This window comes from Somniosus microcephalus, chromosome 14, assembly GCF_052327205.1.
Source record: "Somniosus microcephalus isolate GS21.2 chromosome 14, FLI_Smic_1.0, whole genome shotgun sequence".
In the NCBI taxonomy this organism is placed as follows: domain Eukaryota; kingdom Metazoa; phylum Chordata; class Chondrichthyes; order Squaliformes; family Somniosidae; genus Somniosus; species Somniosus microcephalus.
The window spans coordinates 94,116,710-94,143,937 of record NC_141000.1 but is presented as its reverse complement, the minus strand read 5'-3'; the positions used below and the strand labels follow the sequence as shown (position 1 = coordinate 94,143,937).

Here is a 27,228-nt window from a genome sequence, read left to right as displayed (position 1 = left end):
TAGTGAACCAGATGGGTTTTTACAACAATCTGGTAGTTTCATGGTCACCATTACTGATGCTAGCTTTTTATTTCAGATTTATTTAATTAACTGAATTTAAATTCCCCAGCTGTATGGTGGGATTTGAATTCATGTCTCCGGATCATTAGTCCAGGCCTCTGGATTACTAGTAACAGCTGTGCTGTTCCCGATTACCAGAACTTGCAATACAAATATTATTCTACAGAATAATTTTACCATATTATAAAGGCTTACCTGGAATGGATGAAATTAAATCCTTTCTGTCTTTTATTCCTATAATATTAGTCTTTCCTGGTAACTGAAGGAAATACAAATTACCTCATGAGTGGGCTTCACAGATTTTCAGTTCTAGCTAACAATTTTAATCAACAGATACAAATTATAAAAAGTATACATCAAAGAAATTCAATTGCATTATGCTGGCAAAAGATTTTTTAAAAACAGGCCCACGTTTTGCAACATTTTCAATATTCCAAGTACATTTCACTTTTAATTTGCTGCTTTATACATTTTTTGTAACAGAATGCAGAAGAAAACAGGTAAGTAAAAGACTTTAAATGTTAGAAAAATAGGAAAGAAAGGTCAGAACTGGTGAAAAAGAGAAGTTAAGATTAAAATACAAAAGAATAGAAATAGAGAAGGGTAGAACAGAGAATAGGAGGAAAAATGGGACAAAAGGAAGCATTAGTAATTGTTTTATTTTTACAGTAACAAAACTATTTTTAATGCTTAAGTAAGCTTATTACTATATTATATAATATTAATGCTCTTCAGCACCATAGTGTGAGTCAAAAATAAATAGAATCAGCCAGCTAAAGGAGATGGGAGTTTTGTGAAACTGCTGGCAGTGTAAAGGTTAAATCTGAAGGAAGCTTTTTTTAATGACGTGGACTTGTGTCTAGTGGGATGTTGCTTATGCTTCCTTTCATCTTATTTTCCTCCTACTCTCTATTTTCCCCATTCTCTTTCTAGTGGGAGATTAGCTTCATTATTTTTAGCTGGTCTGGTGTGGACTCTTCATTGTGTGCGTTTTGGTAAAGATTTTCCACCAGTCTGTCACTACTCTTCCCTTTTCTACCTCTGCTTCCTTCAGGCTCTGCATTAAGTGGCATCTCCCTGGATTCAACCAGAGAATGTGAAACCAGCTGGAACACGTCCATATTGCCTAGTTCTCTGGTAACCAATGCTCCAACCAGCTTGCCTTTGTACAAGTTAATTGCTGCCATGGTTTTAAACTTGTTATACGATATTTGCTCAGCAGATTTATATGAACCGTACTTTGCCATTTAAGGTTAGAAAGTTATTTCTTGCGCATTCACAAAAATTAAAGATTTTATCACTGACTAAAGTGGAAATCCGCAATGATTTTGCTTTCGAAAAATGTTATTCATTCCAAACTAATTAAATTAAATCCTTGGAAAAGCTTTTAATCGTCTCTTTGACGTACAAGTATTGCAGTTAATAAAGCATGCAGAATTGAGTTCTGGTTATCGTGAGCATTGTAAAAATGGCACAATGGGGTCTGAAGTTGGGATACATCCTACCACCCCTATACCACCCGAAATCAGGCAGATGTATCAGGAAAATCTCAGCGGAAAAGTTCACAAAAAGTTAATTCCTAGATCATTGTCTTGAAAGAAAGAAAAACTTGCATTGAAAAAGAGTGCCTTTCACGACCACCGGACATTTCAAAGCACTTTACAGCCAATGAAGTACTTTTGAAGTGGAGTCACTGTTGCAATGTGGGAAACGCGGCAGCCAATTTGTGCACAGCAAGGCCCCACAAACAGCAATGTGAAAATGACCAGATAATCTGTTTTTGTTCTGTTGGTCGAGGGATAAATATTGGCCAGGACACCGGGGATAACTCCCCTGCTCTTCTTCGAATAGTGCCCTGGGATCTTTTACGTCCACCTGAGAGAGCAGACGGGGCCTCGGTTTAACATCTCATCTGAAAGACGGCACCTCTGACAATGCAGCACTCCATCAGCACTGCACTGAAGTGCTCAAACTATAGTTAACCTTCCTGTCAGTGAATTGACGGGGACCTCAATGGGTTCACTGTGGCATACACATTTCAACCATAGACCTAAAGAATGCAATTGTAAACTATTTCCCTATTCTTTTTCCGACCAGTAGAAGGAATACCTGATGTGCAGCCAAAACTAAGAGCAGTGAATATGATAAATGGTGTGAAATATATTACAGTGATGGTTCAAATATAGGAAACGAGTGAAAGAGTCCGTGTTATGAATTAAGAAATTATTCTGAAAAATGTACAACTGCAATGTTGGACTGCTTCCCGTAGCTCAATTTCTTTGTGAGAAATTCCCCAGAGTCCTCGCTCTGGCTTTGTAAAGAGGAAAAAAAGAGGTTATGCTGGAAACAGAACTATAATTAATGAGGGCAGAAAAAAAGAGAAAAGTTGACTTAATGCTGATGCGGTCTAACCCCTCTTTGTCAGGGAATGAAGACTACCTCAGGCATATTTCCCTCCCCCCCCCCCCCCACCCCCTCTTTATAACACCAAGCACCGAAGCAGTTGGTAGGCCCATCTGATGCCAGTGTTACACAGCAAGTGCTGCTTGGGACGTTCAGAGACAATCTGAGTTGATACAACTATTTCACAGCTGTTGTTGCAGGTGGTGAGATGACAACGTAGCATATTCCGATGTGTAATCTGATATGCAACTCAACTGCAAGTGAAACAGTTTCATTAGGTCAGCTTGCAGCTTGATTCCAGACTAACTTTCAAACAGGATTGTCAACTTTGGATCTCACTCTTAAAAAAAAAATCAGGCAGAATTAATACAGATGACTATATAATCGACAAAGAAAAAAGTACTTAAATTACGAATAGAAATAATCCAGTATGCATGCTAGAACTTTTGTCATTGATAGCATTATTGGACAAGCTACTAAAAGTTATTTGCCATCAGAGGCAGACAATTCAGCTTATGAATTTGAAGACTTGGAGATTTCATTAATTAATCAGCCTATCTTCAATTTCCCAGTGTAGTACATGTTGAAGTGCACCTTTGTAGAATCCCAGCTTTGTTAGTGAATAGTGTGCTGCTATCTGCAGCCTTCAATGATGTAGAACCAATGCATTTATCCAGCATCACTGATGAAGCATGGATAAGATGCAATAGTGATTTATCCATAACAATATAGATGTGCCTTCCACATGAGAAGAAACTAATGAACAGGTCAGAATGAAGTAGAATGGAAAAGCATCTGATCCTGATAGAATATCAGAAGAGGTCTACAAATGTGGGTGCCATGCACGAACTACGAGGATTCATTTACTCTATTGGTCTTCAGTATGTGAAAGAAGAAACCGTACAAATGTAAACAATACATTTAAAGGCATTTCTCTTGTCAGGAAGATTTTGGCTCCTTAATCGTCTTCTCTGCATTGTTGCAGACAGTGGGGGAGATCAGTCTAAAGTAAACAAAGGTATTGGACTAGAATTTGAGGTGGGTAATGATGGTGAACTACCAACGTTCGCCGTCACTACCCCTCTGAAACTGACCGCAACTTCCGGATGTAGCGCATGCGCATCTAAATGTGCAAATCCTGAAGTTGCGATCAGTCATTCACTGCTCCGACGCTGGCTGCACTGTTGACCACCCACCACAGCTGACAATCAGTGTAATCAGTGAAACTGATGAAAACAAAAGCAAAATACTGCGGATGCTGGAAATCTGAAATAAAAACAGAAAATGCTGGAAATACTCAGCAGGTCAGGCAGCATCTGTAGAGAGAGAAACAGAGTTAACGTTTCAGGTCGATGACCCTTCGTCAGAAAACGTGGGCTTTTCCGCAGTAATATCACTGTTAAACACCCCATTAAATGTTAAGCCTTGTTACAATAGGTGTAACTGAGGTTTTAACAGCGTACTGACTGTTAAACAAACGTTCTGGCCCTGAAAAACTAATTTTTATATTTGTGGAGTGTCAATTTTTTCCATTATGATAAAAATTACAATTTCTAAAAAACTTTAAAAAATTTATTTAAGTTTGTTCATAGTATTTCAGCTTCTATTTTATCCTCATACGAGAGTCCCAATCTTTAATTTGCTCTCTGTAACATTCTTTAAAAGTACGAATAAAAGCAGCTTCTCACTTCCTGGTTTCCTGTCTGAGAATTCTGCAGCATCGCACTGGGAATCCCCATTACAGAGCGCTAAAATCAACTGAACGTCGAAAAAGGCAAACCTTTCGCCACAGAGATTGCGAGATCTCGGTGAGAAGCTATCTTCGGGGCCAACGGCGATTGCCTTTGCTTCGCCACTGACCGCAAATTACGGGCCAATGTACTTACCTGTACAAGTGAGTCTGACCCTGTCCTCATCTGATTTGTACATATAGTCGATCTCCTCTGATGTTGCACATGATCAGTGCAGAATATGGTCTTTTTTTAACCTATCTCTGCCGTCCTTGTGTTGCTGATTCTTTCTGTCTCTTCCCTTATATTTCTCTCTCTCCCCTTTAGTACTTTTTTTTTTGCTTTTGTCTCTATCCTCTTCTGCTTCACTCTCTTGTTTTCTTTCCAGTGGGCAGTGGTAGGTGGCATGGTGTGATGTGGCAGGGTAAAGAGACACCAATGGCTACAGGCTGAATTTTGGATGGGGGTTGTATGGTAAAGGTGTCTCTCAGTAGCTTCCTTCCCATCTCCTCTCCTCCCCCAATCATTCATGCCTCCCTCCACCCCTAGCTACCATAGTGTTCTACCGCTTCAACTTCCCAATACCGCGCTCTTCCTACCATGCCCTTACTCCCATCAATCACAGAATCACAGAATCACAGAATCTACAGTGCAGATAGAGGCCATTTCGGCCCATCGAGCCTGCACCGACACATATCCCACCCTATCCCTGTAACCCCATGTATTTAATCCCCTAACACTAAGGGTCAATTTATCATAGCCAAATCAACCTAACCTGCACATCTTTGGACTGTGGGAGGAAACCGGAGCACCCGGAGGAAACCCACGCAGACACAGGGAGAATGTGCAAACTCCACACAGACAGTCGCCCGAAGCCAGATTTGAACCCGGGTCCCTGGCGCTGTGAGGCAACAGTGCTAACCACTATGCCACCGTGCCCCCCAGCTCTTCCCCTTTAAACTACTTCCCCTCTTCACCCCCTTGCTCTGCTGTCACGTCACTCACCCTTAACCCTCCATCCACTATATCCCCAATCCCGCTTGCTCATCACAAGGGAAGGTGGCAAAAAACCAGAGGCCCCCCTCATTCTCAACCTGTTTCTTCCTCCCTTCCTCTCTTCTATGCTCCTTTCCTATCTGCTTCCCTCAAAGAAGCCTTGTTTATTTCTCAAAATTCAACTGTGATATCCAAGTGGTAAGGTCAGAAACTGAGAGAAGCGAGCTATTAGGAACAAAACCCAACTGGTTATATACCAGGTGTAGCAGAGAAACATCTCTTACAGGCTGCAAGCAAAGCACACAATTCTTAGTGCACGATGGCAAGATGGAGGATTCACCTCTGAGTCATACCCATAATGCAATGCCACATTACCGTATAAACTGGTGTACCAGGACATTGAATACATGACCCATTACCTTAAAAACTGGTGAATGTGAACCCTTAATATTTGGCTCCATCTGGTGGATAACTTAAATATTACATCCCAGATTACTATATCAACTTATTTGTTTTTTTAAATAAATCAATGAGGAAAGAAAGTATCTACCTGCCTCTGTCTCTATAACTCAGTCTCTCTCTCTCTCTCTCTCTCTCTCTCTCACACTTGTGTCAGCAGGTACTATAACTAAGTGGCTTCAAAATTCAAACAGTGTTGCTTTTTAATTGATCTACTGACATTAAGAAAGTCTCTCTCCCTCTCCGATTAATTCACTTTATCAAGGTTTTAGGACACAAAACAAAAGCTGTAACGGGTGTGTAATCAGAATACGATTTTTTTCCCTTCCTCTCACATATTGGCGCTTATGCATGCACACACCCACACACAAACACAGCTTCTCTATTAGTTAAAAAAGAGCGAGGAGATGCCCAAAAGGAAAGTGTCAGAAGAACAACGTGTTGGGTGAAGGGACACTTGGGCTGAAGGAAATTACAGAGATAGGGTGGAGTGAGCCCATGGAGGGACTTATGGTGGGACTAGGCCATTGAAAGATTTAGAGATGAAGATGAGGATTTTAAATGTAATATGTTGAAGGATGGAGGACCAATGTAAGTCAGTAAGAACATCAGTGATGGGTGAGTGTGGCTTGTATGTGACAGGATATATGCAGTAGAGTTTTGGACAAGTTGGAATTTATGGATGGTGAGAAGAGTTTTGGAGTCGTTGACTCTGGAGGTGACAAACGACATCTGTGAGAGTGGCAGCAGTGAAGATATTGAGGTAAGGGTGAAGTTAGGCAATGTTAGAGGTAGAATTAAGAGGTCTTTGTGATGGAGATTATGTGGGATTAGGGACTCGGTTTAGGGTTGAACAGGGTGCAATGGTTGCAAACTGTCTGGTTCAGCCTGCAAAGGTGGTGGGTGAAGGGCTGGGATCAGTGACAAGAGAGTGAAGTTTATGACGGGTGCAGCAGGAAATGTTTTCAGTCCTACCACGTTGAGCTTTAATCAAGCAGTGTGACATCACAGAGGCAGTCGAAGGGCTGACAGGTGGTGGAGAGATAGTTGTCATCAGTGAACATATGGAAGCTGACCCCATGTCTGTGGATGATGTCACCAAGGGAGTAACATGAAAATGACAAAGAGCAGGGGACCAAGGATTGATCGCTGGGAGACTCCAGAGATGACAGCATAGGAAGGCAATCAGAAGTTATTGCTGGAGGTATGCTGGCTGTGTTTGAATAGCTAGGAATTAAAACATACAAGGACAGTCCCACAAAGCTGGATGATGGAGGAGAGGAACTGGAGAAGGATGACATGGGCAACTGTGTCAAAGGCTGTAGTAAGGTCGAAGAGGAGGGAAAATGCACCATGATCACAATCACAGAGGATGGTGATTCGTGACTTTGGTTAGGGCCATTTCAGTGCTGTGACAAGAGTGGAAGTTGCACAGGAGGGATTAAAAAAATGAGTTGCGGGAGAAATGGGCATGACGAGGTGACAACTCTTTCAAGGATTTTAGAGAGGAAAGGATGGTTCGAGATGGGGTTTTATTTGACAGAAGGATCGAGGATGGTCTTTTTGAGGTGGGGTAAATAATACTGTAGTGGTATTAGTGAAGTTAGCTTTATGATTGTAATTTAGGGGTTAGAAAAGCTGGAGGATGTAGCTTATGACCAAGAGAAAGATCCACGTGATAGAATGTATCACCTTGCTTCGACACTAATGATTATACCCACCTAAATCAGACCAGGAAGCTACGGAGGATCTTTGAGAGAGAACGTAAGGTTTCAGATTGTTTAAGAAAGTTTTTGAAGCAGACCTAGGGGTGATCTGATTGAGGTTTATAAAATGATGATGGGATTAGATTGTTTCAACTTAATAGGTTAGGGAGGACCAGGGGTCACAATCTCAAGTTATGTAAAGGCAGAACTAGGTTAGATGTTAGGAGGTGGTTCTTTTCACAGAGAATAGCAGACCTGTGGAAAAGACTGCCAGCTCATGTGATGAGCGCTGATTCGTTCAATTCATTCAAACGAGAGCTGGACCTGTTTCTGGCTGGGGCAGAGATCAACACGTACAAGAGGTAGGTACCGTTTAACATTAATCAGGGATTACATGGCTTCGGGTGGGGTGGGGCGTGTCCCATATAATTGTGATTGGCAAGATATCACAATTATATGGGACAGACTGGATGGGCCAGTAGGTCTTTATATTCCAAATTGGACATGATTTATCATCTAGTGCAATCTTAGGCCATGATTTTCCCTACCTCGGCGGGTCCGTGGCGGGCAACGTCGGTGGCGGGTTTCAGCCCCGCTGTTGGCTCCATCCCGGCCTCCACCATGACTTTCCCCTGATTGGACTTGTTAAGCCCACCCAGCGAGTTTCCAGGCCAATTGAAGGAAGTGAGTCTGATGACGTCATTTGATGATGTGTCATCAGCCGGTTTCCTTAAAGGGACCACGGTCAAATTTATTTTGACATTTGTGCTGTCAGTGCTCTACAGCATTGAGGTGCTGCAAACAGTGACCAGCACTGCACAGAGGTTCATGGCTGCACCCAGCCTCTCCCAAGTCCTTATGGAGGGAGTCACAGCACATGGGTTGGTTCTCTTCCCTTCTAATGGGCGGAAGAGACCTCCCCAGGAGACCACGCAGCCTGGTTGCACATTGCGCAGGAGGGCATAAGCAGGGATGTCATCAGGAGTACCTGGCTGCAGTGGCACAAACCTTTCAATGAGCTCAGTAGATCACAAAATGTTACTGCAAAGCCACACTCAAACTCATCCCGCTGTGCACTCATCACATCCCCATCACTCTGCCTTCCCTACCCTACTCCTGCACATCCTTACTTATACCAACTTACCTTGCACCACCACCCATCCCTCTCTATCTACATTATCGCTTCCCCATCTCACTAGCCACCCCTCATACTCCCCTTCATCCTAGTCCAATCATACAACAACAACTTGTACTTATATAGCACCTTTAATGTAGTAAAATGTCCAAAGGCGCTTCACAGGAGTATTAAAAGAAAAAAACAATTTGACATCGAGCCACATAAGGAGAAAAAAGCTTGGTCAAAGAGGTGAGTTTTAAGGAGCATCTTAAAGGAGGAAAGAGAGGTAGCGAGGCGGAGAGGTTTAGGCAGGGAATTCCAAGCTTAGGGCCTAGGCAACAGAAGGCACGGCCACCAATGGTTGAGCGATTATAATCAGGGATGCTCAAGAGGGCAGAATTAGAGGAGAGCAGATATCTCGGGGGGGGTTGTGGGGTGGTGGTTGTGGGGCTGAAGATTACACAGATAGGGAGGGGCAAGGCCATGGAGGGATTTGAAAACAAGGATGAGAATTTTAAAATCAAGGGGTTGCTTAACCAGGAGCCAATGTAGATCAGCAAGCACAGGGGTGATGGGTGAACAGGACTTGGTGCGAGTTAGGACATGGGCAGCTGAGTTTTGGATCACCTCAAGTTTACATAGGGTAGAATGTGGGAGGTCAGTCAGGAGTGCATTGGAATAGTCAAGTCCAGAGGTAACAAATGCATGGATGAGGGTTTCAGCAGCGGATGAGCTGAGGCAGGGGCGGAGACGGGCAATGTTACGGAGGTGAAAATAGGGGTTCTTAGTTATGCTGCAGATATGTGGTCGGAAGCTCATTTCAGGGTCAAATATGACACCAAGATTGCGAACAGTGTGGTTCAGCCTCAGACAGATGTTAGGGAGAGGGATGGAGTCAATGGCTAGGGAATGGCGTTTGTGGCGGGGACCGAAAACAATGGCTTCAGTTTTCCCAATATTTAATTGGAGAAAATTTCTGCTCATCCAGAACTGGATGTTGGACAAGCAGTCTGACAATTTAGAGACCGTGCAGGGGTCAAGAGAAGAGGTGATGAGGTAGAACTGGGTGTCGTCCGTGTACATGTGGAAACTGATGCTGTGTTTTCGGATGATGTCGCCAAGGGGCAACATGTAGATGAGAAATAGGAGGGGGCCAAGGATAGATCCTTGGGGGACACCAGAGGTGACGATGTGGGAGCGGGAAGAGAAACCATTGCAGGTGATTCTCTGGCTACGATTAGATAGATAAGAATGGAACCAGGCGAGTGCAGTCCCACCCAGCTGGACAACGGTGGAGAGGCGTTGGAGAAGGATGGAGTGGTCAACCGTGTCAAAGTCTGCAGACAAGTCAAGAAGGATGAGGAGGGATAGTTTACCTTTGTCACAGTCATAAAGGATGTCATTTGCGACTTTGATGACAGCCGTTTCATAACTGTGGCAAGGGTGGAAACCTGATTGGAGGGATTCAAACATGGAATTGCGGGAAAAATGGGCACGGATTTGGGAGGCGACAACACGTTCAAGGACTCTGGAGAGGAAAGGGAGGTTAGAGATGGGGTGGTAGTTTGCAAGGATGGAGGGGTCAAGGGTTGGTTTATTGAGGACCAACTAACAACACATAAGGGTAGGCACTTGTGTGTTTTAGCCAATGTTCATGTGAAGTTTCTGTTAATGTGCTTGTAAGAAGCGCCACTACAGTGCTGTCAAATATTAAAATCTTTATTTTCAAAACTTTGCGTTCTTGGACAGATTTGTGTGCACCTTTGGAACTGGCTTAGTGAGTTGCAGTGAATGATGAGACATAACGGTACCGCCTGCAATGGTGAGAAGTGTGAAACGAATGGCTTGGGCATTGTAGGGATGCTTTATGGTGTTGGTGTGGGGTGGTACCAACCTAGCGCATCATGTGGTAGCCAGGGTGTACAGCATCAAGTGAAGTAAATCTGGCCATGGTGAGGCCATCCCTGGCCTCCTGGGCAGCAATGTGGTCGGGTGCTGATGCCCTGTGTCCTGTGCAGCATCAGTTGATTGCGGGGAAGGTTGGTGTTGTTGTTGGTGCTGCTGGTGTGCCTGGTGTTGCTGGTGTTGGGGCTCATCTTGGTGGGATTCTGAGGACCAAGGTGAGATAGTTTCAAGGGCACCGATGTTGATGTAATAGATGGCAGGTAAGATGACAGAAGCGATCTGTCAATGGTGAGAGAGGTTGTTCCAATGAGGTGATAGAGAGTTTACTCCAAACACTTATGACCAGCATAAAGCTCAATCTGTCTTCCAAATGCAGTAAGCAACAGCTTCTGAGCTTGGAAAGTGAATAGCTATGAGATGGGAGCTTTTATAGCACATTTCAAGCTGTCAAGTAATGAGATGATTCCATGGTCATACAACTCCCGACCTGCTTACCTGACGTGATCCCCAAGCAGCGTGGACCCCATAGGTGACCTCGAAAATGTAAAGGTGAGCTCAAAATACTTCTTAATGGGCTGTTAACAAGGTCAAAATGACCTGAATTGCCTCCCCAACCGCTGCGTGTCGGGTCTGTTCAGCGCTGACAGACCCGACATTTGGGAAAGGCGCGTGGCGGTGGATTGACAGCGGGGTCCTGACCCGCTGTCAAAAAAAAAACATTTTCCCACCCGACCCACCACTGATCACGCCTGCTGACCCCCTGAAAAATTCCCCCCATTGAAACCTTGTTAAAGGAAGATTGGGGGACAATTTTGCAGGGTATGTGCACTTGAGGAATAATAGAAAGAAAAGGAAGGGGATGGGGTGACACTCTATATCATGGAAGGTTTTCATGTTGCAGAGAGAAAGGAAATCGGAATTGGTACAGAATCTCTTGGGTTCGTCTGGAGGATCAGAAAGGGGAAAGGATAGTGGTAGGAATATGTTACAGGCCACAATTAAATAAATGGATGTACTGCTGTAGAGCATCATAAGATTGATGCTAAGTGCTAACTTGTAATCATGAGGGTTTACTTTTCCTGATATTTACTGGAACTTGTAGCGGGGCCAATATATGTATGTGGGACAATATTGAAGAATCTTTTCTTAGATAGCAGGTTACGGAACTTACAAAGAGGAAGGTAATATTCAATTTCTTCCTAACCGATGAAGAAAGGGTAATAAGCCAAGTTGAACATTTGGATTCTGATCATAAAGTTATTAATTTTAAGGTTAAAAAGAGCATATTCCCTGGTCCTGCAGAGGGAGTGGAGCCCCAGCTCCAGCCCCAGCTCCAGCTCCAGCCCCAGCCCCAGCTCCAGCCCCAGCCCCAGCTCCAGCCCCAGCTCCAGCTCCAGCTCCAGCCCCAGCTCCAGCCCCAGCCCCAGCCCCAGCTCCAGCCCCAGCTCCAGCCCCAGCCCCAGCCCCAGCTCCAGCTCCAGCTCCAGCCCCAGCTCCAGCCCCAGCTCCAGCCCCAGCCCCAGCTCCAGCCCCAGCCCCAGCCCCAGCCCCAGCTCCAGCCCCAGCTCCAGCTCCAGCCCCAGCTTCTTTCAAGGCTGCAATTCCCCAATCTTCTGAGCTGAAGTGCCTGTGCTGATTTCATGCACGAACCTCATTAAAGCCCATGATTTGATGCAAAAATATTTCAATGAACTCCAAACACAATTCCCCAGGATTTGTGCCCAATTTGCTCTTTTTTTTCTAAAAAGTGTGCAGACCTCCTTCCCAATGTCCCCTACACGAGGCTCAAACTGTGCTGGGAGCATATGTTATACATTTAAATAACCTGATCCCACAGAAAGCAGCACGTTTAGGCTGTCTCGCCACCAGCACAGGAATGTTCAAGAACATGGGAGCGCATGGGCCGTTCCTGGGTTTGCCCCTCCCCGAGCATGAAGATCATTTTGCTCTTGAAATACACTGCAATGAATGGACTATTTTTGAAAGTGTAGACTTAAGATATAATTAGGGAGAAACCATTGTTCCTGATGAGCCAACTTGTCATAGCAATAATGTATGTCCCAAAGTACTTGGAAAAATGAATAATAATAAGTGTGTCACATTTCAACCATATTTAGATTTCATGCTCATAATCAACTTCATTTTGCTTTATTTGTTATCTGCTTATCTCCCTGGCTGAGCTGGGAATTAATTTCTGACTCTGAAGCAGTTCAAATGAGTCCAATTTGGACTTAATCTAAAAAATCTGAACGTTGGCCCAATTCAGATGATTCAGACTTGGATTTACCACTGTGCCTGTGCAGTGTAACCGTTTGCTGATTTTTTAATCTGTTCAGCACATGTGGTGCCATTCAGAGGTTTTGTAAGTTTCTGTTGCCAGGAACTGGAAAAGACTGACTACCAAATAGATTGTTTTTCATTCTCATTTCATGCTGATTCCTCCATTCAGTTAACTAATTTACCCAGTTTCCATAGAGGATAGTTAAGTTACTGAATGTTCTAATAAATCTGTATATTAATTTCCCAGTCAATTATCCTAGGATCCATTTCCACGGTGGTCCAAAACTCTTTTTTGATCATTTAGTGAATGTGAATAGTTGGAAGTATTTTCCTGGCATTCTATAGGGATATTTGTTTTTGATGTCCGTTTCCCTTTTACCTGAAAAAAAATTTCATCCATCAATGTCAGAGACCACTTATTTATCAGACAGCAAACATGAATTGAAGTAAGATGGGAGGAGGCTTGTGTGGAGCATAAACTCCGGCATAGACCTGTTGAGCTGAAAGACCTGTTTCTAAACTCTATGTAATACGATGAATTCAGATTTGGACCATCTGAAATGTGAGATGTCTGAATGTAAATCCAAACTCCCAATTAATGAAAATGCTTATGCCTAAAAGAAAGAAAGACTTGCAGTGATATAGCACCTTACATGACCACCGAGCGCCCCAAAGCGCTTTACAGCCAATGAAGTACTTTTTGAAGTGTAGTCACTGTTGTAATGTAGGAAACACGGCAGCCAATTAGCGTTCAGCAAACTCCCACAAACAGCAATGTGATAATGACCAAATAATCTGTTTTTGTTATGTTGATTTAGGGATAAATATTGGCCGTGACACTGGGGACAACTTCCCTGCTCTTCTAAGAAATAGTGCCATGGGATATTTTACGTCCACCTGAGAGAGCACACAGGGTTTAACGTCTCATCCGAAAGATGGCACCTCCGGCAGTGCAGTGCTTCCTCAGAGTTAGCCTAGATTTATGTGCTCAAGTCTCTGGAGTGGGACTTGAACCCACAACCTTCTTAGAGGCGAGGGTGCTATCACTGAGCCGCTGGCTAAAGGACATGCAATCACCCTTGTGACATCAACAAGCTATTCACAGTCAAAGTCAACTTATTTATAGGTTGCGAATATTTGTAACCAGTCAGTTATCAAATTTAAATGACACATGATTGAATTAAATGATGAAGAGCTACCTCGGTTGCATTGGATCAATGCACTGCCTGATGGGCACTGAGTCATACTCGGGAAGGTGCTAGCTTCAATTCATGGTCTGGGCTGAGTCAGCTGAAATCAGCACTGTGTCGGATGGCTTTAGTATCCCTGGGCAATGGAGGGGGGGGGAAATCAAACAAGGCCATTGCTTCTGATTGCCCGCCTGTACTTCACTCTCCTCAGCCAAAATCATTCACTGTTCCAGGATCATCCTGGAGGGTGAGAATAACTCCAGGCTCCTTTTCTCAATGGCCAACCACTTCCTCAAACCTTTCTTCCACTCCCCTCCACCCTTAGTTTAAACACTAAGTCCAAGGAATTCTTGGATTCCTTTGCCTCTGCCACTTCCTTCTTTTTCTGTTGTATCCAGGTCCAAGCCCCCTGCTAGCCTCCCACCCACTCTGGCCCTGAAATGCCTTCTCTCTGCTGTTTATCCCCATCTCCATCCCTACTACCCTTTTCAAGCTCATCCTGTCCATGAGACTGTAAGGCCACGATTTTGCTGCTGCTCAGCGGACCCGATTGGTGGCGGGTCAGCTGTGAAATTTAAAATGATTGACAGTGGGTCAGGGGCCCACTGCCAAAACACACATACCTGCATTTCGCGATGTCGGGTCTGCCAGCGCTGAACAGACCCAACAGGCAACGGCGGGGGACCCAATTCAAATCATTAGTGGCTTGTTTACAGCCACTTAACAATGCTTTTTCCCCCCAGCTTTTTAACTTTCACAGGTCTCCCACTGGTTTCCTGCTGTGCTTTGACCTCGTCTGTGCAGCTGAGGTGGGAGGTCAGTGGCCATTGAATCAGCTAATGAGTTGACAGCTTCAAATGTTAAGTCAAAGCTCCCAGCTGATTCAGATATTTTCCCTTAAGCACTTGCATCTCTAAACTGTATTCCCAGTACAGAGTCAGGATGCTGCAAGTCTTTACACAAGTCTCCATGCAGTCTGATCTCATTATCTCTCCCACCATTGACAGATCGCTTCTGTCTTCTCAACTTCACCTGCCATCTATTCCATCAGCATGGGTGCACTTTATACTCTCTCACCTTGGTCCTCAGAATCTGACCACGATCAGCCAGGATCACCAGGCACACCAGCTGCACCCTTCCAATGGGCGGAAGAGACCTCCCCAGGAGATCAACACATTGCAGAGGAGGACACAAGCAGGGATGTGGTCAGGAGGACCAGGCTGCAGTGGCGCAAACCTTTCAATGATCTCAGTAGATCACGAAACGTTACTGCAAAGCCACACTCAACCTCATCCTGCTGTGCCACTCATCACATCCCCATCTCTCTGCCTTCCCTACCCTACTCCTGCACATCCTTACTCACACCAACTTACCTTGCACCTCCACCCATCCCTCTCTCTATCTACATTATCACATCCCCATCTCACTAGCCACCCCTCCCACTCACCCTCATCCTAGTGCAATCACACCAACTAACAAGGGTAGCCACTTGGGTGTTTTATCCAATGTTTATGTAAAGTTTCTGTTAATGTGCTGTCAAACATTGAAACCTTTATTTTCAACACATTGCATTCTTGGACAGATTTGTGTGCACCTTTGGAAGTGGATTAGTGAGTTGCTGTGAATGGTGAGACATAATGGTACCCCCCGCAATGGTGATGAGTGTGAAAGGAATGGCTTGAACATACTTTACGGTGTTGGTGTGGGGTGGTGTCAACCTGGTGTATCATGTGGTAGCCAGGGTGTACAGCATCAAGTGAAGTAAACCTGGCCATGGTGATGCCATCCCTGGCCTCCAGGGCAGCAATGTGCTCGGGTGCTGATGTCCTCTGTCCTGTGCAGCATTAGGTGATTGTAGAGAAGGTTGGTGTTGTTGTTGGTGGTGCTGGTGTGCCTGGTGCTGCTGATCGTGGTCTGATTCTGAGGACCAAGGTGAGACTGTATAAATGGTACCAATATTGATGGAATAGATGGCAGGTGAAGTAGAGATGGCAGAAATGTTCTGTCAATGGTGAGAGAGTGCTTCCAATGAGGTAAGATTGGACGGCGAGTGGAAAGTGGAAAGCCTGCAGAATCTGTTGTGGAAATGCAGTGAGGAACAGCTTGTGGCTGAGGAAAGTGATGATCTGTCAGGTGGGAGCTTTTACTGTACATTTGAAGCTGTCAAATAATCAGCTGGAGCAATGGCCACTGAACTCCTGCCTCAGGGCAACAGACATGGTCCGCAAACAGTGTGGTTCCCGTGGTCATTAAGTTCAAGTCAAAAGCTGAGTTAAAAAAGCCTGGTAATCCTCTGTCAACTAGATGCTAATGAGTTTAATTGGGTCGCCCGCTGCTGCCTGTCAGGTCTGCTCAGTGCTGACAGACCCAACATTGGGAAAGGCACGTTGCAGCGGGTTCCTGACCCACTATCAAAGAAAAACATTTTCCCACCCAACCCACCACCGATCCCGCCCGCTGACTCCCCGGAAAAACTCAGCCAAAGAGAGGGAAAGAAAGCTTGGATTAAGGGAGAGAGAAAAAGAGACAGAAAGGAAAAGTTAAAAAAATGTAATTTAAAATTTGACAGCTTTAAAATCTCCCTGAAAAATTCAAAACCTGAAGGAATGAGACTCTACACGTCTAATAGTTAATTTTCGGTGCCAGAGAGGTTGATTGACAGTCACGTCATTAAAAGGGTACTTCCACTTGTAATAACAAGACTTAACTTTCTATGGCAAATTTAATAGGCAATTAATGGGCAAATACGGCAAAAAAATACCAGGGAGACTACAGCAAGATGCCGTTTTCGTGACGCTAACGGCAGAGTAGCACAACTCATAAAGCAATGTTTGGATATTCATATTTAATCACATATCTGCTGCTCACCTAAAGTTGCTGTACCATTTACCCATAAATAATGGCGAGCACCATTAGCCTTGCCATTATTTTGACAGTAAGTTCTGGCCCAATGATTTTTGGTTATGTCACTACTCATTTCTGTAGTAGGACCAGAATGAAAAAATACTAAGATTTCTCCATAACTTTAATGTTCAAGCATGGGCTCATAAAATTACCGCTGCTGGGATATCTATGGCAACAGGTTGTTCATGTCAGCTTTACCTCAGGCCAACAAAGGTATCTGATGTCTTCAAGATGTTTTAAACGGATGTCTTATTATGCAGGGATTGTGGTGCTCAACCTAAGCTAGGTAGCCTGATATAAAACTCTCTGTTCACTGCTAAGAATGATAAACCATCTTCTGATGAGCATAATTACATAAATTGACACCAAAAACATAAATTATTCAACCAATAATTCATGATACCAAACCATAATTGGTTACAGTGTTCAATCCTGGTTTCATTCACTTTCATCCCAGATACACAAGTAGATATTCTGTTGTATTTTGCTGAGTTCTCTAAATGTTCTCTACCTGTCTTCATAACCATCCTATTTTCCTTATGGTCTCTTCAAAGCTTGCTCCATTTCTTCTTAGCCAATATGTGTTTCCATCATGGTCTCCTGATCTCTTCCTCCAACTAGATTTTACATTCATCCAGCTCTCTTCCAGCAATCTCTGCTTTCGAGCCAAGTTTAATTTCTGTCCCAGTTCCTCCAGCTTGTCTTTCTGGCCAGCTTTTGTTTCCATTGTGGCTCCTATATTTATTCTCAGAATGAGTATGATGTGCCTCAATAATCCCGAGACTCGATGTTAGCGGAACAAAACAAGGCTTTTATTAACTTAGAAGATAACACGCAGTGGAGAGAGGTATCTTCCATCTGGAGCTCTGCAGTACTGGATATGAGGCCAGACTGAGCTGGCTTACATAGAGGCCCGGTATGGGCGGAGCCCTACACACAACACATTCCATACATTCCAATATACAATACAATGGTGAGGAGAAACCTGAAACCAACCACAGTCACAGGCAATACAATGGTGAGGGGAAACCTGAAACCAACCACAGTCACAGGCAGTGATGAATGGAATATTTCATCACATTCACCCCTTCTATAGATTTAGTCTGTTCGGGGGTTTGGTAGTCCTCTGCGACCGACGTGGCTGTTGTGGTGTCGCGGGTGTCGGCTGGGTGTCCCCGGTGGCCTCCTGGGTCTCTGCCGGGGGTGCCGCCAGGGTTGTTGAAGGGGTAGTTGGTGGGGGTGCCGTTGGTCGATGTTCTTCCGGGGGTGATGAAAGAGTAGTGGGTGGGTAAGAGTTGCTGTGGTCGTTGTTGCTGCTATTGCCGTGGTTGTTGTCGTTACCGGCTGGGGCGACGTCTTTTATTGACACGGTGTCCTCCCTTCCGTCGGCGTGCCGGACATACGCGTATTGGGGGTTGGCGTGGAGTAGGTGCACTGGCTCCACGAGAGGGTCCGTCTTATGGCCCCTCACATGCCTTCGCACGAATACCGGACCTGGGGTGGAGAGCCATGACGGCATGGATACGCCTGAGGTGGATTTCCGGGGAAAGCTAAACATTCGTTCATGAGGCGTGGCATTAGTGGCAGTACACAATAGCGACCGTATCGAATGGAGCACATCTGAGAGGACTTCCTGCCAGCGGGAGATAGGGAGGCCCTTGGTCCTTAGAGCTAGAGTGACTGCTTTCCATACTGTCCCGTTCTCTCGCTCCACTTGGCCGTTACCCCGGGGGTTGTAGCTGGTGGTACGGCTCGTGGCGATACCCCTGGACAGCATGTACTGGCGTAGCTCTTCACTCATGAAGGACGCCCCCCTATCCGTGTGGATGTAGCTCGGCATACCGAACAGGCAGAACAGGCTGTTGAGGCATTTAATGACCGTGGCGCTGGTCATGTCTGGGCAGGGGAAGGCGAATGGGAAACGGGAGTATTCGTCCACAATGTTCAGGAAGTAAACATTGCGGTCGACGGACGGGAGGGGGCCCTTGAAATCTAAGCTGAGCCGCTCAAAGGGCCGTGTAGCTTTGATTAAGTGGGCTCTATCAGGGTGGTAGAACCGAGGCTTGCACTCAGCGCAAGTGCGGCAGTTCCTGGTCAGAGACCGAACTTCCTCAATCGAGTAGGGTAAGTTGCGGGACTTTCTGAAGTGGAACAGCCGCGTGACCCCTGGGTGGCAGAGGTCGTTGTGGAGGGTCTGTAGCCGATCCCCGGTGGCGCTGGCACACATCCCTCGTGAGAGGGCATCTGGGGATTCGTTAAGGGCCCCTGGCCGGTAAATGATGTCATACTCGAAGGTGGAGAGCTCGATCCGCCACCTAAGAATCTTATCATTTTTGATCTTCCCCCTCTGTTTATTATTGAACATAAACGCTACCGACCGCTGGTCGGTAAGTAGGGTGAAGCGTTTGCCGGCTAGGTAGTGGCGCCAGTGGCGCACTGCCTCCACGATGGCTTGGGCCTCCTTTTCCACGGAGGAGTGTCTGATCTCGGGCCCTTGGAGGGTCCTCGAGAAGAAAGCTACGGGCCGCCCCGCCTGGTTGAGGGTGGCCGCCAAGGCAAAGTCAGACGCATCACTTTCCACTTGAAATGGAGTGTTCTCGTCCACTGCCTGTAGCGTGGCCCGCTCAATATCCTGCTTAATGCTTTTGAAGGCGGCGTGGGCCTCAGCAGAGAGCGGAAAAGAGGATGCTTTCAAGAGGGGGCGGGCTTTGTCGGAGTAGTTGGGGACCCATTGGGAATAATAAGAAAATAACCCCAGGCACCTTTTCAGGGCTTTGGGAGTGTTGGGCAGGGGCAGCTCCCGTAGGGGGCGCAATCGGTCGGGGTCTGGTCCGATTTCCCCATTCTCCACCACGCTGCCTAGTATGCAGAGGCGCATGGTGTTGAAAACACACTTGTCCTCGTTGTAGGTGAGGTTGAGTTTTTGTGCGGTTTTCAGGAACCTCTCGAGGTTCGAGTCGTGATCCTGCTGGTTGTGACCGCAGATGGTGACGTTGTCGAGGTAGGGGAAGGTTGCCTGCAAGTGGTGGTCATCGACCATGCGATCCATCTCCCTCTGGAAGACCGAGACCCCATTCGTCACCCCAAAGGGGACTCTGAGGAATTGGTAGAGGCGTCCGTTTGCCTCGAAGGCGGTGTACGGGCGGTCCTCTGGTCTGATAGGGAGCTGGTGGTACGCTGACTTGAGGTCGATGGTGGAGAACACCCGGTATTGGGCGATTTGGTTCACCATTTCTGATATGCGGGGTAGCGGGTAGGCGTCTAGTTGGGTGTACCTGTTGATCGTTTGGCTATAGTCGATCACCATCCGTTTCTTCTCGCTACCCCTTACCACCACCACTTGGGCGCGCCACGGGCTATTGCTGCATTCAATAATGCGCTCTTTCAGGAGCCTGTCTACCTCGGTTGCGATAAACCGCCTGTCCTCCCAGCTGTACCTCCTGCTTTTGGTCGCTATTGGCCGGCAGTTAGGGGTAAGGTTCGCGAATAGCGAAGGCGGCTTTACCTTCAGGGTAGCCAGGCCGCACACTGTGAGGGGCGGCTGGGACCCACCGTACTTGAGCGTGATGCTTTGGTGGTTGCACTGGAAATCCAGGCCCAAGATCACGCTCGCGCATAGATTCTTCATGATTAATACTTTAAAATTATCGTATACAGTCCCGTTAACGGACAATTGTACCGTGCAGTAACCCAGAATGGTCGATGTCTGGGTTTTATCAGCCATAGAGATGGTACCCCGAGTAGGGACCACCTTTAGGGAGAGTTGTTGTGCCAGTTCAGGGTGGATAAAACTCTCCGTGCTTCCGCTGTCAATTAAACATTTAACCCGGCACCCGTTTACCTCGATGTCCACCATTGATTTGGATAGCGGGTGGGGCCTGGTCTGGTCCACTGTGACCGATGCCACTGTAGGGCCCTGATCGAGACAAGATGGCGTCCACGCTGTCTGCTCACAAGATGGCGGACCCCACGAGGTCGGGCAAGATGGCGTCCAAGATGGCCGCTCACGCGGCGGTGGTGGGATTTGGTTTTCCGGCGGGGTTCCCTCTGCACACCTTCCCGAAGTGCCCCTTCTTACCGCACTTAAAGCAGGTGGTGCCTTTCGCCGGGCACAGGTTTCTGGTGTGCTTTGGCTGCCCGCAGAAGTAGCAGTTGGGTCCCCGACGCGTCGCGGCTGTCGTAGGGCTTCTGGGGGGAGAGCGGGGCCCCGACGGTGTCGGGCTGCCGGGCGGGGAAGATGCCTTCCAAGATGGCGGCGCCCTTGGTGCACACGTGGCGGCGTGGACGGCGCGGGCTGAAGAGTAGGCGTCCGAGTTTCTCTGGGCCACATCCAGGGATCGCGCGGTGTCCGCAGCCTGTTTCAGGTCCAATCCCGTTTTTTCCAGCAGTCTTTGCCGGATGTAAGTGGAGCTGAGGCCTGTGATAAAGGCATCGCGAACAAGCTCGTCGGTGTACATTGCGGCTTTTACATCTCGGCACTTGCAGTCTTTGCCAAGCATTTTCAGGGTGCCTAGGAACTCCTCCACCGATTCCCCAGGTCGCTGTGCGCGAGTGGCGAGCAGATGCCTAGCATACACCTCATTCGTAGGCTGCTGGTAATGCGCCTTTAAGATGTCGCAGGCGGCCAGGTACGTGTCGGCGTCTTGGATGAGGGGGTAAACCCGGTGGCTTACCCAATTCCGCAGAATTCCGAGTTTCATACTCGCAGCGTCCGTAGCGTCTTTGACGGCTGCGGAATTGTCCAGGAAGAATTCCATACACATAAACCAGTGTCCGAAGCGTGCTGATGCGTCCGGAGCATGCTGATCCAAATCCAAACGTTCGAGTTTCAGGAGTTGATCCATTGTGTTGAAAAATAAGTTAATAAAATTGATGTGCCTCAATAATCCCGAGACTCGATGTTAGCGGAACAAAACAAGGCTTTTATTAACTTAGAAGATAACACGCAGTGGAGAGAGGTATCTTCCATCTGGAACTCTGCAGTACTGGATATGAGGCCAGACTGAGCTGGCTTACATAGAGGCCCGGTATGGGCGGAGCCCTACACACAACACATTCCATACATTCCAATATACAATACAATGGTGAGGAGAAACCTGAAACCAACCACAGTCACAGGCAATACAATGGTAAGGGGAAACCTGAAACCAACCACAGTCACAGGCAGTGATGAATGGAATATTTCATCACAGAGTATTGCATTAATCTATGTGCCAGGGTTTTCCACGTGGTCTCGCCAGCTTGTGATTTTCCCCCATTAATTTTAATGGGCAGGAGAAATTGCAGGCTGGTGAGCACAACAACAGAAAACCACTGACCATGGGTTATAGTTTCTGGTCTTCATCCTTGAAATCCAGCTAAGTTTATCATCATGTGACTATGTATATGTGGAAGTATCTCTGTGCAAGTCAGCCCATCTAACTGGAAGATTTCAATTTGAAGGGAATGGCGGAAAAATCAGCAGCAATTCATGATGTATCAGGTTTCAGAGTGCAGAGTGCTTTATACAGTTGCAGTGAAGGAGCCACTGCCTTTGTGTGTGGTATTCAAAGTTATCTGGCATGGGCTTTCTGCATCTGAAGTCCCACTGTTAGGGCAGACCATTAATGGTAGACCATTAATAAGGTCAGAGAAACATTCCCTCATGGTTGACTGTATCGTTCCTCCAAGAATGTCTGACCTTGGCTACAGGCTTCCTTGGATAGTAGACTGCACATTACTCCTATGTTACTTACTCTCAGGTCAGATATGATTCTATTACAGTGTTAGTTGCATTCACTCCACAGTGGACTGCAGTGCTGCCATGTGTTAATCCAGCACATTACAATGAATCAAGGGATATGGGGGTAGGGCCACAAAGTGGAGTTGAGGTGGAAGATCAGCCATGATCTTATTGAATGGCGGAGTAGTCTCGAAGGACCATATGCCTATTCCTGCTCTTATTTCTTATGTTCTTATTAAATTCTCTTATGGTTTCCTAGGAACAGAAACAAATAAAGAACTTGCATTTATGTAGTGCCTTACCACTTCCTCAGGACGTTCCAAAAGCACTTCTTAACCAAAGAATTACTTTTCAATTGCAGTCACTATTATCTTGACAAACACAGCAGCCAATCTGTGCAAGGCAAAGTCCCACAGACAGCAGACTGTTGCTGTAGAGGCCTTATGCTCAAATCTTAAAGATGTGTTCTTGACAGGCTTCTACATGGTGAAGGTTTGAGGAAAGGATTTACAGATGTCATAAAGGACATTTCTGAATTTGCAAATGACACCAAATTGAGGGGGGGGGGGGTGATAGTTAATACTGAGGACTGCAACAAATTATAGGAAGACATTACTAAACTAGCAGAATAGGCATATAATTGGCAAATGAAATTCAACACCGATAAATGTGAGGTATTGCGTTTTGGTAGGAAAAATAGGGAGGTCACTTATTACTTGGAGGGTGCAAGTCTAGGTGGGGTAGAGGAACAAAGTGATCTCGGAGCACAATTACACAGATCACTAAAAGTAGTGACACAGGTTAACAAGGCCATAAAAAAAGAAAACCAGTGACGTAATAAAACTCACTACGCACTTGGTTTGTGTATAAAGCAAGGCTTTAATCAACTTGTTTCAAAACATGGAGGTCTAGTTGTACTTCACTAGTTCCTTGTCTTACAAAATGTCCCTGGCAAGCTGGGCCCACGCCCGAGTATTTATACTCCTTGGACGGCGCCACCAGCTGGCCGTCCAGCGTTATTTCACGAGTAGTTTCTTGATGAATGATGAGATTTATAACAACCAGGCACTAGGGTTTATTCCTAGAGGGATAGAACTGAAAAGTAGGGAAGTTATGCTAAACCTGTATCAAACCTTAGTTAGACCACAGTTGGAGTACTGCTTACAATTCTGGTTGCCATATTATAAAAAGGATATAGAGGCACTGGAGAGGGTGCAGAGAAGATTTACAAGGATGATACCAGAAATGCGAGAGTTTACCTATCGGGAAAGGATGAACAGGCCGGAAGGCTGAGGGGTGACCTAATAGAGGTCCTTAAAATTATGAAAGGTTTTGATAGAGTAGATACAGAGAGAGTGTTTCCACTTGTGGGGAAGAGAAAAACTAGAGGCCATTAATATAAGATAGTCACCAAGAAATCAAATAGGGAATTCAGAAGAAACTTCTTTACCCAGAGAGTGGTGAGAATGTGGAACTCGCTACCATAGGGAGTGGTTGAAGCGAATAGTATAGATGCATTTGAGGGGAGGCTAGATAAGCATATGAGGGAGAAGGGAATAGAGGGTTATGCTGACAGAGTTGGATGAGGAAAAACGGAAGGAGGCTCGAGTGGAGCATAGACGCCAGTATGGATTTGTTGGGCCGAATGGCCTGTTTCTTTGCCATGTATCCTATGTAATCCTGTGTAATAGCTGTCAGTCAGATCAACGGATAAGTATTCTACTTGATCTCTTCCTTATCAACCTATCTGTCACAGACAAGTTTGTCCACAATAACTTTGATAGAAGTGAGCACTGTTCTGGAACAGAGCAAGGACAGATCTAGCAGCCCAAATCTGGGCATCCATTCAGCAACACAATTGTATACCACCACAATCTGTAATATCATGGCACGGTACATCATTCAATCCTTGATCACCATCACAGCAGGAGACCAACTCTGGTTCAATGCATAATGTAGAAGGACGAGCCAGGAGTTGCACCAGGCATAGCTTGGAATGAGGCACAAACCCAGTGAAGCTACCACACGGCTATCTGCATGCTAAACACCAAAACCAGAAGATGATAGTCAGAGCTGTATAGTCCCACAACCAAACGATCAGAGAAATACTCTGTAGCCCTATCACATCCAGTCAAGAACGGTGGTAGACAAAAAGAATGAAATAAAGACTTGCATTTATATAGCACCTTTCATGGCCACAGGATGTCCTAAAGTGCTTTACAGCTTTGAAGTGCAGTCACTGTTGTAATATTGGAAACAAAAAATCAACTATCAGGAGGAGGAGGAGGCTCCATGAACATCCCCATCCTCAATCATGGTGGACCCCAGTTTTTGAATGCAAGAGATAAGGTTGAAATGTTTGCAAGTGTCTTTAGCCAAAAGTGCTGAGTGGATGATCCTACTTGGCCTCCTCTGCAAAATCCCCACCGTTATAGATGCCTTCCATGTCACACAACACCATCCTACCTGAACATATATCACCATTCCTTCATCATTGCTGGGTCAATATCCTGGAATTCCCTACTAACACCATTGTCAATGACTGCAGCAGTTAAAGGAGACAGCTTACCACCACCACCTCAGAGTAACTAGAGATGTGGCTTTGCCAGCATCAGCTATATCCCGACAAGTAAAAGAAATGCGGAAACAGGAAATTGCATGCTCCCTGCTCCTTTTAAAGAGTGTATAGTACCAGATTTACACTGATACTGAAGTAAATGCACATCTGCGCAAGAATGCGTACCGCCTAAGGGAATCAGCACAGTGATTCACAGAACTGCACAGGCGGGAAACATGCATGTTCACATGGTCCAAACCTACATCATTTCTGCCAATATAACTATGTATGTCCACAGCAATTTCCAGGTTTATAGAATGATACTTGCTACTATAAGGCTTTCAAAAAAGCTGTACTGTCTTAAAAGTACTTTCCTGCATAAAGAAGACTCCACTGCACCAAATCATGGATGTCCAACATGATGGTCACAGAGGTATATCTTTGAAACTTCAAAAATTGAATTATTACACAATGTCCAGAGGACTGAATGGACTCAGTCTCAATACGGCTCAATTTTCATCCTGCAAGATGTTATACCCCGTTGATTAGAATGAGCAACATGGTCCAAACCTACATCATGAATGCTACATGAATCAATTGTGATTTCTCATAAAACACTGTACAAAGGCCTACAGGAAGCAAAGATTAAATTTTTTAAAGTAGTTTTACTGGATAATGTACTGGACCCCATTGACAACATGGTGCAAAGGTATCACTGCCAACTTTCTCCTCTTGTCATGTGAAATATACTATGTAAAAAATAATCACATTCCCTTCTCTTTCTGCCATGCTCCACTGAATGTACCCAAACAATAAAATATAGAAGGTATGAACCCAAATGGCAGTACGAGCCAAAGTAATCAACCAGACAGCAAAATAGAAGGTTCTATAAAGTATTAAAAAAAAACTGGCTTATACAGTGAGGAACAAAACTCTGATACATTTCCATCGTTTACAATGTCATCTGGAACAGCTTAATTACGGTAAAATTTTATAATATAATCCAAAACAGCTATTCTTTCATTTTTATCTTTCTATTATGTAGAAATCCCTCGTGAGTTTTGGTTTGGTCAAAATGAAATAATGTTCACTTGTACATATAAGCTGGTAGTATTGATAGAGAAATCCCCTCACTGTTCTGACTAAATCAGCAACATTTTAACCAAAGTCTGGATCCTTCAAATCAACAAAATTGAGTCTGTTAGTTCTAAAGCTTAGGGGGGGAAAAATTCGGTTGCTTTGCGCCTCCCGTTCGCACCCTAAGAGGGCGCTAATGGGGCAAAAAGCAACTGGCGCTGGGTACGGCGCCGCCGACACCTCCCACGAAATTCAGCTGGAGGTTTGCGGCGGCGGTAACCATTAGCGCTCCACGGCGCTGCGTGCCAGCAATGACATCATTGCCGTGCGCAGCGCCTCGACCGCGATCTCGGTATCAACCCCCAACTTACCGCCAGGTGCTATGTCCGACGGGGTCGGGGGGGGCTACCTGCGGCCGTGGCGGCGCTAATTAAAAGCGAGGTGCTGGACGGCCATTTTTGTTCCTGGCCGCCTGCCAGCACCTGCCTCCGTTGCCGTCCCCGGCCTCCTCAGCAGTCCCCCTGCGGAGTGCCAGCTTCGCTCCGTGAGCCCGGCATTTCTCTTGAGTGCCGGGCTCTTTTGCCGGCACTCCGATCCCTGGTGGCCCAGCTGGGCCCCTGGTTGCGCTGCGCTAGGCCCCTCCCCTTTGTGGAGGGGAGGAAGGCCTGCAGTACCGCGGTGCGACGTGACGTACCGCCGTGATATTCCCTTGCAGCGCCCCAAGAGGGAGGCGGGGCGCTTCCAGTAACGCCCCGCTTCCCTCTTGGGGTGCTACCGATGAATTTCGGCCGCAGGGACACTAATTTTTTCGGGCCCCGACGAAGTTAGCATCCCAAAGGGGGCGCGACCCAATTTTTCCCCCTAATTCTCTTGCGTATTTGCATAACTCCGATTCGAAGAGTTTGGACTTTATGGCCTAGAAATTCAGTGGGCTGCGCCACCAGTTAGCGCCCAAAGAGGGCACTTAGTGGCTTTAGCGCCACTGGCCACGCCTCCCGCGAAATTTAGCGGGGCGCTAATGGCGGCGTTAGCCTGTAGCGCTGCGCCGCCACCGATGACGTCATCGGTGTGCGCAGCGCCCCGATCGCGATATTGGGTAACGCCGGTCGCCGGCTGTGTCCC

General features: G+C 46.1%; 1 protein-coding gene across 16 annotated transcripts in view; it reads right to left on the bottom strand.

The window, feature by feature from the left end:
• Nucleotides 1–27,228, bottom strand: part of abi3bpa (ABI family, member 3 (NESH) binding protein a) — a 365,809-nt gene that overhangs the window by 245,057 nt on the left and 93,524 nt on the right. For all 16 annotated transcript variants that reach the window (XM_086006969.1, XM_086006965.1, XM_086006953.1 and 13 more), the window contains exon 7: nucleotides 256–319. In XM_086006969.1, coding sequence (XP_085863095.1) covers nucleotides 256–319 — 64 coding nt within the window. The remainder of the gene's footprint in view (nucleotides 1–255; nucleotides 320–27,228) is intronic.